We start from the raw sequence: 10,858 nt of genomic DNA, 5'->3' as shown, positions 1-10,858 counted from the left end.
ACTGGGCAGGCGGAGAAGACGGTGGCTGTCGGTCCTGGGTAGCCCTGCCGTGGAGTGGGAGGGCCGAGAGCAGAGGTGAGGGAGCCAGGCGCAGGGACGCTGCTACGTTAGACAGGGTGGGTTCCAAGTCAGAACCAGGAGACTCTCCCCGAGGCCAGCCTCAGGGGAGGGGACCTGAAACAACAGAGAGGCGGCAGGACGCTCTAAGGAGACTCTGCAAAGCCATCTGCAGCCAGGGACGGAGCCCCGGGAACGCCTCTGCACTCGGACAGGAAGGCCCAGCGGGCCCCAGAGCTGGACTCGAGCGCTGCTGCCCAGCTCCTCCATACAAGGACAGCTCTCGTCCCAGGCCACCGAGCCCTCACCTGTTCCTAGCTCTCTCCAGCCGAGGGACCAAGGGGCCCTGTGACTGTCAACTCCACCTCCTCTCTTCTCTGGGTCCTGGAGAGAGATGACAGCTTGCCCAGTCCAGAGCTGGCCGCCCAGGCCCAGCTGACATGGGGAGCACTCGGGCTCAAGCGGACCACAGGCTGTCCAGGCGCCCAGACAAAGACATACTGGGGCCCTCCAACAGAAAGACAGGGACTGCTGCTGGCCCACGGGGAGCTGCCCTAATCTGCTGCACCATGAAGGGTGACAATGCTAAGAGGAAAACGTGGTTTGGGGGACAGTCCCCAGGAGCCCGATATTTTGGTATCTAAAGGAACGTTAATGAGCTTAAGAGGCTAATCTGGAGTTCGGGGGGGGGGGTTCTGTTTTGTTCTGTTTTGAAAAATCCTGTTAAGGCCTCCTGAGGCTGGATGGGGGAGGTGACCCAATGGAGAGTCAAAGAGTGGCGGCCTTGGAACTGAAGGGGTGAGCAGCAGGCACTGGACACTGCAGCAGCAGAACCTGGTGCTCCAGAGGCAGGACTCAGGGACTCACGTCCAGAGAAGCAGCCGGGAGCCGAGTGAGAGCGACGCGTTTCTGTCCCATCAGAATGCTCACTGGGCTTCTCGTCAAGAGACTCCTCCCGTTGGCTGGTGACAGCACCAGGCCCAGGCACTTCTCTGACCACTAAAACACCCTGAGGACATAACCCAGCATCCACAAAGGTGCTGACACACTCACAGAGGTTTTCAGGGTCCCCAAAATGGCCACCTGAAGAACAATGGTCATGGGACCCTGAGAACACCGTCCACTACTGACTGGGCCCCACCCAGGACCTGGAGACCCGCGGCAGACAACTGTCTGCATCTAAGAGGACCAGGCTCCCCCAAGTGAGAAGATCAAGAGTCTCCAAAGTCCACAAGGATGGCAGGGGGATGGAGAATTTGATAAGACGAAGTTTAAATAATATTTTATGCTTGAACAGAGTGGCACAGGGCACAGGGGAGCAAGAAGGAGGCAGAAGGGGATCGGGCCAGACGTGAAGTCTAGACACAGCCGGGGTCCATTCCCAGCAAAGCTCGACACTGATGAGGCTTTTTGTATGGACACAGTTTATGAGCAGATCAGGCAAGATGGTTCAATCCACCATGGCCCATCGGGGTCATCAGCTATAATCAAGATATAATCTGATATAATCAAGATAAAACTCAATCCAATCGTGTGCCAAGACTGAGGGCCCCAAAGTCAAAAAAGCCAGACATATTTGCTGTTCTCCAAAAATAGGATCCCCAACCTGGAATCACAAAAGGCTAGAAGAGACCAAACTCTCATGTGACTTCAGTTACTGACCTAGGAAAAGCATGGCCGATTTTATATTTTAGTTGTTATGACATTAGTTTGCAATAATGGGGACTCTGGCCATGGTTTCATTAAATTCCAGCTAATCCGTGCGTGGCAGCCAGGTGACAAGCTCTGCCGCGGACGGACGTGGTTGCCGTGTTCACCGTGGGGGAGAACAGCACAGAGGTAGGCTCCCACAATCCTTTGTTAACGATGCAGATGGGGCCATTCTGCCGGGACCACCTAGGCCCACAGAGGAGGGAGCCAGGGGTTTGCGGGTCCCGCAGTGTCTTCAGTAATACTACAGGGTTTCTGCCGCATTCCAACTGCATCTGCTACCCAGTGCCAAAAGAAACCTAATCCCTACCCTAAGTCCCATTTTATTTATTTTCAGTGGTGTGAAAACAAACATGTAGCAAGATTACAGTGTTTACGCCTCCTTTTTAGCCCATATAGCTCTAATCCTCCTGCTAATTAATGCCAGGGCCACAGAAGTTTTATTAATTTCATCTTGGGTAAAAATATAGAGACAGATCGCTGGGCTTTACGAAAATAACAATTTGACATTTGGAAGGTGTTCGCTAGATTTCAGCAGGACGGGTGACTACGTTTTACTTAAGACATGACAAGGACACGGCAAAGCTGCAGTCAACACTGGTCAGCGATAACACAACTAATTCTAATTGTGATAATTGACTACAATGCCCCGTATCCCAGGCCTCGAGAAAACAAGGGAGAAAGCTGTGTGTCCTCAGGAGCACCAGACCCAGGCAATCCTAGGGGGCACGGTGGGGAGAGAGGTCTTTCCTTTGTCCCTCTGGTATTTATTGCAGAACCTTTTTTGCATTTTGTTCCTAAATTCACCCACCCCTACAAGCCCCGTCTGGAGAGGTAGCCGGCAAGAACACCAGTGTGGGGTCCCTAAGAGATCTCGGGGAACACACAAGTCTCCCGCACGCTGGAGCAGAACAGGCGCCCACAGGGAGCTTCCGCTTCTGCGCAGAGGGTGGGGGACGCCCCCACTCCACACAGCAGCCCTCGGCACCTCGCCCTAAGGCGGTTTGACCAAGACTCCGGCTCTGAAGATGTCAAGAAACATTTCAAAGTCCCTGTTTATTTTTTAGTTTCTTTTTTAATTTTTGAAAAGCAGTCAAGGAGAGCTAAGATTTTATAGTTGGAGCAGAATTTATTTTAAAATCTTTCTCCTCTGGTTGTGAGGGCTCCTTGTACCCCCACAATTCACTTCCCAGGACTGCACAACTGTACTTCATCCCTCTAACATGACTGAATACCAGTCACTTTGAACAGGATGAAACTCAGCAATCAGCATTGTGAAATGTGCATTTGCCCTAAAAAGATTCAATAAGTTTCTGGTGATATAAAGAATTTTAAAGGCTCATCTGTTTTCTCACTTCTAACTACTTTAACACAAATAATTTCTTTGGCCATAAAAAAATAATTAGCTGAAGATTTAATAAATGAAGTTGTTCTCATTACCATTATCTCCTTCTCAGAATTAAAGGCAACAATGAAAGGCCTCCGGAAATCAATAACAGTCTTTCAGTGATACAGAAGTTACAAGCAAAAAGGGAACTAAAAAGCAAGACAAGAATGAACTATCAGAAAAGTTCTTGTCACAGAAATTGGAATCTGGACAGCCGTCCCCAGTCAGGTGGGCAACAGAAGTCCAAGGACCCACAGCCTGGGAAACTCCTCTTGGGCCAATGACTTTTTAAAATGCGTTCCACTTAGGTAAGGACCAAAGGAATCCCATAAGCATACTCTGAAACCATGTCTGATACTCTAATTCCCAAAAGACTATTCAGATCTATTCCTACTATTTAATTTTATTTTTAAAAAATCTAAGTCTTAGACTCCTAGGAAGTCTTTCCCAGAGACCAATACATATAAACAGAGAAAATACCTCTGAGCAGGGAATGTTTCCAATCTCCCTGTAAAATTAAACCGAAAAAGAGGTAGGTCCGTTTGTCCAGCTCCGTGGGGCCACGGTCTGCGCTCGCTCTGCACTAAGCCCCCACGATCCAATGCAGACGTCAATTTATCACCTCGCTCTGTTTGATTTTTATATTCCTTAAATTCTATTGTGCCAGGAAAGGGGCCAGCAAAAGATAAAGTAGAGCAGAACCCTGACAATTGCCTCTTCATCTGTGACTCCTTTTCTGAGTAACTGCAGGCCCAATTTTGATCTCCAAGTACGTCCCAGTCACAAAGCCAAACTCCTCCTCGCACACACAGGCCCCTGCACAACCTGGACACAATGCAGCCTTAGCTCATTACTGACCCTAACAGAGAGCATTACCTAAGCATTCCTGCCTGGGGGCTGCCAACCAGTAGGTCGAAAGAAAGACACAGAGAAAGCCGAGTGTGACATCCACTTTCCCACTTGAGTCCCTTTCTTTGGAAAGCTGGTCTGCTTCAAAAGGCAGAGCAGAAACATCCAGGGCCCTCTGAGCAGAAGGCTTCCCGGCTCAGCTGCTGAGAGGCGCAGTCGGATGCTGAGAACAGCCCCAAGAGCAGCAGCGTGGTCCACCAGGCTCGGGGGAAGTCCAGAACAGCCCGGGGACACTGAAAAGCTTCACGTGAGGGAGGCCCTGCCGGACCCACCGAGCCGCCAAGCGCATGAAAGAAACAATATAAACTCGATTTACAAGTGGGATCCCTTCCAGAAGGCTTGATTATCCATTTGTCACCACAGTCCCGTTTTTCAGCCATCTCTTCTCTCAGAGTAAAGCCCAGCTACAGTGTTTGTTTGGAACAACTTCAGGAAAAACTCCGAACAAACCAGATCACAGAGGAATCACTTAAATAGGGAACAACAGATATATAAATAGACTCTCTGGGGCTGGGAAATATGTGGGTTGTCTGCTAACTTGCAGGAACACGGAGGACAATCAAACCCAGCTCTGGAGCACCCACGGCCATGGCGTTCCCCTGCTGGTGTCGGACAGCACAGCGTCCTCAATGTCCCAAGTGCCACCCTCCCATCCAACCAGTTGCTTTCCTTTGAGGGGAGCCACAAAAGTCATCCCCAGCCTCAGCGTTCATAAATCAGCTCTGCAGCCTCGCCGCCCTCAGTGCTTATTTGTTTTGGGTAATCAGAAGATAAAGTATTCCTCAGGGTGTCATAATGTAGGAGACAGATACTCAGTAAAACATCCAAGGTTTCAAATGAATGGCTGTTGGTCCCAAATGCCACTGTCAACTCCATTTTTTTTAATTAGAAAAATGTGGTGTTTGACATCATGAAGGTGCAAGAACTAGTGGATAGAAAAGAATTTTCACTTTTTAAGTGGCTGCCTGACAGCATGGCTACACAGCCGATGATTCCGATGCAGACTTGCCCAACAACCAGAAATGCACTCATGAGTAAAATCACTCTGGCAAACCTACTCTGTGAAGACCATGTCCACAACTATCACTGAGGACCACACATTAGCCAGACATTCTTTCACTTAAGTGTACAGAAATAGTATTCGAGCTTCATGAGTTTTAGAGGCAGGGTGCTGCACGGGTACTCCTTTGTCAGGAAGTAAGTGCTCCACAGTCACGCCATCACCCCTCAGCTCCCAGCCCCCTTTCCTTTCCATGGACCATGTCTCGGCCTCAGAATTTTAAGAGATCCACCAAAAAAAGCAAAACTGTTTTTATTAATGTATTAAAGAGAAAAAAGTGCTCTTTGTGAATGTTTCATAACTAAAACTGACAATTAGCTAGAGGACTAAAATTAAGTTGCACCCTATGGAGGATAAATACTGATCATTCCAGACAGCTGTCAACCCACCCTAGTCCTGCTCGGGCGGACGTTGCTGGGCCACAGCCTGAAGGCCGGTGCTCAGAGCTTTATGACTGTCCTCACCTAGCCCAGTGTCTGCACATAGAAGCTGGATAAAAGTTCACTGAATAAAGAAATCTGTCCTGAACCTATTTTTTAAATCACCTTTTCTGTAGCCAACACCATGCAGACTAATACCATTAAGATTATTATGTTAAAGAGCCTTTTTTGTTGGAAAAAAGAATAGGATTGGGATAAGGGATAGAAGAGGAAAAGGGAACTTTTAAAAGAAATAAATGAATCTAAAAACGAATTGATGGGCTGAGCACAGACCAGTGCCAATAGCATAGGATGCCAGGAGCTAAAGACCACAAGCAAATCGACTTTGGACATCCGTCTTTCAATAAATGTTTAAATTAAAACTCAAGCCCTTCCTTGAAACCCTAGCACCTCTCTGAACAATGTAGCTGACACCCCTCTATAAAGTCTTGGTTCTGGCCAACAGCTGGCAAGTTGATCCCTGCAATTTTCTCTTTGCAGAAATAGCTTTGTGAGAGGAGAAGGGACCCTCACAGGCTAATAAGCCCAAGCCCCGCCAGACCTGGAGGGCTGAGAGGAGGGACATTGTTGTGTTAAGTACTTCACAACTGTCTCTTGACACAGGCGACTTCCTTAGAGGAGGTCTGAGTGGCCAGACAGCTGTGTTGACCCTTCAGCCTTCTGTGATTCGTGGGGTTTTTTAACAAACAGAATAGAAATTCACATCCCAAATCCTACCCTAAGCTCCGATACTTCTGAATCCGCTAGTGTTGTGCCTGAAGGATGTGGACACTTCAGTCATCTATAAGCAGAAAGATAAAGATGGGGCCTCACAATGCCAAGACCTCTAGATGAAAAGCAAGAGAAAAAAACAGAGCAATCAGCCAGGCGCTTTATCCGAGGCGCTACTCGAAGCTGTGTAGGCAGAATCTGTTACCTAAAAACTGTACTGAACTTACAGACAACTGCAGCCACAAACAGACGACCAAGATCAGAGATGAGCAGCCTTTCTCCGCGGCCACTTACTTCTCGTCGTCATACTTGCAGTAAAGCTCCTTGTGAACCACAGAGCCCTCTCCGGCAATGATCACAAGTTCTCACTTCCTTGCACATTTCTGAATTGTCCAACTCATCCAAAGTTGAGAATGCATTTTTTTAGGTCTTGGAAATGTAATGTTATTCTCCCATCAAAACAACAGCAAAAATGCCTCCGGTGCTCTCCAAATAGGGTATAAAATCCAAGCATTTTATGGCAAAGGAACACTGCAGAGAACATTTCGTGTGGTTACCGATCTAGTCACTTTGCTAGGTTTTATTATGCTTCAGAGCCCAGGCGACAGGGAAGGAAGGCGCTCTGTCTGCTCTTTCTGGCTTTCTGTTTCACAGAGACCTCTCCATTGTGCGTTTTAAATAACAGTACAGGAGCTGCTTCTCAGGCACACAAGCTCTCCCTCCTCACCCTTTTTATTCACAGTAACAAATGCAGAATGCATGGGCACCCACAGTGGACATATACTAGTCCTGATGGACAAAAACAGAGCTCCATTTCAGCCATTATTCTTTTCTCCAAACTCTCCACAGCCCTGTGAAGCCAATGCCCCTATTGATCCATCATTTCTGTAGGGGGAAAAAAACACAGTTCCCTCTCCTCACTCCACGGAGCTCCTCCAGGTCTGCCCAAGGGGAAGAATAAGAAACCCTCCCATCCTAGCCCCTTAGGCATTACAGAAATCTAGATTCCAGGTCATCACTGGCACTCTTAAATACCTGCCGGAACGTTCCCTGTGAGGCAGGGAACTGACCCAGTGCCAGGCGGAAAGCTGACCCAGACTGGAGCCACAGATGAGCCAAGGAGGGGGCTTCAGGTCAGGTCCCAAACTCTAGCCTCTGCATGGTGTTGGCTACAGAAAAGGTGAGTCCTTGGCCCTTGGGCCTCCGAGAAACCGGGAGGACGGGGAAGGAGGAAAAGCAAACCGCTTGTGTTCTCAGCTCAGAGGCTCAAAAGACCCATTTACAGTCGGGCTTTCTGGGCTCCATCGACAAATTCCACAGGAAAGTGCACAGGGGACAGAAACTTGAGGTGGACACAGCCTCATCTCCCCGCACAAGAGCAAGAGTAGCCGGGAGACCCGGGAAGGTGGGAACCACCAAGGAGACACGCGGGTTACTGCAGCCCGCAGGACACACCAGTGAACACGGAGACCATACTGGAAGGGTCAGAGGTCCACACAGAGTGGCCTCCAGGAATGGCCGGGTCGGGAAGTGACCTGGGAAGAGGCAAACCTAGGCGAGCAGACCAAAAATGGAAGCAGTCCCGCGTGCTTCTGCAGGGCTCTCCTGCTTCTGCAGGGCTCGGTCTGTAAATGTGCGCACTGGTGCAGATCCCTAATGCTAGCCGCAATTCTAGGTATGGGCGGGTGGGTGAGTACCTCTATGCCTTGCAGAGCAGGACAGGGGTGAAAGGGGACAGAGTCCTCCTGCACGGATTCCAGTGCGGGGGGGAGGGGCGGGGTCGCCCAGCCTGCCGGCCACTTACTTCTCATAGTCATACTTGCAGTAAAGCTTCTTGTCCCGGTAGAAGCAGGTGGTCTCAAGGGGTTCTTTGCAGGAGGCGCACCGAACGCACTGCTCGTGCCAGAAGCTGTCGTTGAGCCGCAGCAGGAACCTGTCCGAGATGACCCGCTGACAGCCTTCGCAGACAGACTTGGGGCTCACCGCTCTGCCTGCAGCCGCAACAGACAGTCTCGGGTCAGCCGGACGGCCTGCCAACCCGACCAAGACCGGCTCCAGACCCACAGATTTCCTCCCACCCCTTGCTCTTCGCCCCAGAAAGCCCCCTAATAATCAGCCAAGTCAAGACTTGGAAAAATCAAACCCAGTGACAGTTCTAATAAACAGAGGCTATGTAGGAAGGTCTGAATTCTAGCGGGGGAGGGAGCGGACATCGGAAGTGGCCTTTAATTATCAAACAGACCCCGGTATATGCGCAATTAGGTTACAAATAAAATCGTGCTCCCAGGTTTATCTCGTAGTAATCTAGTCATTCAATCTCTGTTTGCATCTACTATTTTTAAAATGAAATTATTTTAAAACAGTTTTATTTTTTTTTGTTAAAATGTAATTTTTTATTGAAGAAAAAAATCTTTTTTTTTTGAGGAAAAACTAAAATTCCTCGTTCTTCCTAAGTCTCGTGGGTACCGAAAAATACCATTTTGCCTGGGGCAAATTCGGTGTTGTTTAAACTAATGAGTCGCCAACTGCTACGTCATGGCTGTCGTGCAAATTGCAGATGGGTTTTTTCGTAAAAGTGTCAAAATAGAAGGGAGAGAAAAGCGCGCGAAGATGCCGCGGGGCCGGGGTACTTGGCTTCGGGCAGTCTCGGCAGCGCACCGGGAGCGCAGTCAGGGACTCCCGTCCTACCCCGGTCCTCTGGTGTTTCCTGGCTCCAGTTTGAGGGCCCGCAGTGCTTTTTTCCAGGAGTGAAGCTCGGCCGCCTTGGTTGGCACATTTGACAATTATTTAAAGAGGCCCTGTCCCTTCGTAAGGACACCCTTGGGCTTGGTGTCCCAAAGGTCTGATCCTTCTCCCTTTCCCTGTTATATTCATCTCCATTTTCCCTTTAGGGACGGCCACCGACTTGTAAGCAGGGCGGTCGCTCTGGCGAAGGGTCGAAAGGGCTAAGAAGAGCTGCCAGAGAGCTCTCCATTTTCTTCCTGCCAGGTTTCGGGATCCCGCGCCACGATTCGGGCGCTGGGAGCGACCCGAGGCCCTGCGGAGGGACCGGGCGAAATGCGACGCCCACGGGGTACAGAAGTCCGCACGCGCTCGGGCCCGGGGCAGTGCGGGCCGGGCCTCGGTACCTCTGCGGGGCTGGCGGAGCTCCGCGTTTTCGAAAGGGAAGCCGAGGGGGCAGGCAGGGCGTGCGGCTTCGTGGGCCTGGCGGGGCGGGGGTCCTCTCCGGAGAGGCTTTCTCCCCCGAACCCACGTCCTCTGCCCTCTGCCCGCTCGGCAGCTCAGTCAGGGAAAGAGGCAAGAGGTTTAATAACAAAGGAAATATGCCCCGCTGATGAGCAAATAAATAAAACACCCTTCTCCTCGAAAAGCACGGGGCAGTGGGGAGACCCACAACCAGAATCCCTGCACCGAGGTCTGGACGCCCGCGTGCGTCACTCTCCCGAGTCCCTGCAGCCCTTTCTCTTCGTTGGCTCCCAGGGGTTGGGGGAGGAGCGGCCAGAGGAAACCCACCGGACCTGCGGTCTAGCTTCAGTTAATTAAAGCCGAGGCAAGGGCCCTGCAGCGCCGGCTAATCCCCGCGCTGCGCTGCCCACCGGCCCGGAAAAGCCTCTCGGCCATACCCAAGACTTAAAATTGGGGATGGAGTCGGTGCGGGTGGGAAGACGGCTCGAACTTGGGCGCTCGGGGCCCCGGACTACGGAAGCCCATACCGAGGCCTCCGAGAAGTGGTTGGCATTTATGAGCCGTCGATCAACTTCATGATTAAAAATCCAGCCCTGAGTATTTTTAATCACTTGCCACTCAAACGCCTGCGTGCAGACTCTCCCGCCCCCTGCGACTTTGGGGAATTCGGTGCCCGGGGCATGAGGCCCGGGAGGCTGGTGGGTTTTATTTAGGTTGGGGCGACTGGGAAGGACTGACAGGCAGATAGGGAGTGGGCTCCGCTGCGGGGATGGAAAAGACGCCAGCGCCCTGTGGCCTGCAGGTCACAGTCAGCTGGGACCAGAGCTCCGGCCGGCGGCAAGAGGGTGCGCTCAGGACAACCGCCTGAAAACTCACCTAGCAGCGAGGAGAAGGAGGCTGAGGTCTCGATGGCGCTTTGGAAATTCTCCTCCATCTTCAGGCCGTCCAGCATGTTCGAGCCGGGCCGGGAGGACCTGTAGAGGAGAGGAAAGGGCGCGCCTGGAGTCCGTGCCCGCTGGGATTCGGCGCCCGCAGTTGCCGCACTCCTGGGAGAGGACGGAGGGAGTGTCCAGGGCGACCAGAATGAGCCAGGAGGGTAGAGTCCAGCCAAGGGAAATGTGGGTGGGAGGAGAGAGACGAGTCACAGCGAACGGCTCCGACTGCTCTGATTCCGCTTGAAGTCAACGCATTATGTACTTAGGCCTCCGCCCCCAACTGCGTTCCTCCTTCTCCTGACCCCCGCCCCCCATCCCGTCCCCAGGTTTCGCATCCCGAGGCCGACTCCGCCCCGACCTGTAGTAAAGTGCGCCCAGGGGACGTCTCTGCAGGAACTCAGCTACCGGGTAATGAGATGAACTGAGGGGTGTCCTTCCTCGCGCGGCCGGCCCAGGCACGAGG

The 10,858-nt window shown here is 51.5% G+C and overlaps 1 protein-coding gene across 1 annotated transcript; it reads right to left on the bottom strand.

Annotated features, from left to right (window-relative positions):
* Positions 1 to 7,706: 7,706 nt before the first annotated feature.
* LOC144367334 (LIM homeobox transcription factor 1-alpha-like) lies at positions 7,707 to 10,642 on the bottom strand. Its single transcript, XM_078023180.1, has 3 exons — positions 10,337 to 10,642; positions 8,079 to 8,265; positions 7,707 to 7,749 (listed from the first exon to the last, which is right to left on the bottom strand). The coding sequence occupies exons 1-3, from the start codon at positions 10,410 to 10,412 to the stop codon at positions 7,707 to 7,709; spliced, it is 306 nt and encodes a 101-aa protein (XP_077879306.1). The 5' UTR covers positions 10,413 to 10,642.
* Positions 10,643 to 10,858: the final 216 nt, after the last annotated feature.

The sequence above is a fragment of the Ictidomys tridecemlineatus genome, chromosome 10 (assembly GCF_052094955.1).
Source record: "Ictidomys tridecemlineatus isolate mIctTri1 chromosome 10, mIctTri1.hap1, whole genome shotgun sequence".
NCBI lineage: Eukaryota > Metazoa > Chordata > Mammalia > Rodentia > Sciuridae > Ictidomys > Ictidomys tridecemlineatus.
This window is presented reverse-complemented; position numbering and strand designations above follow the sequence as displayed.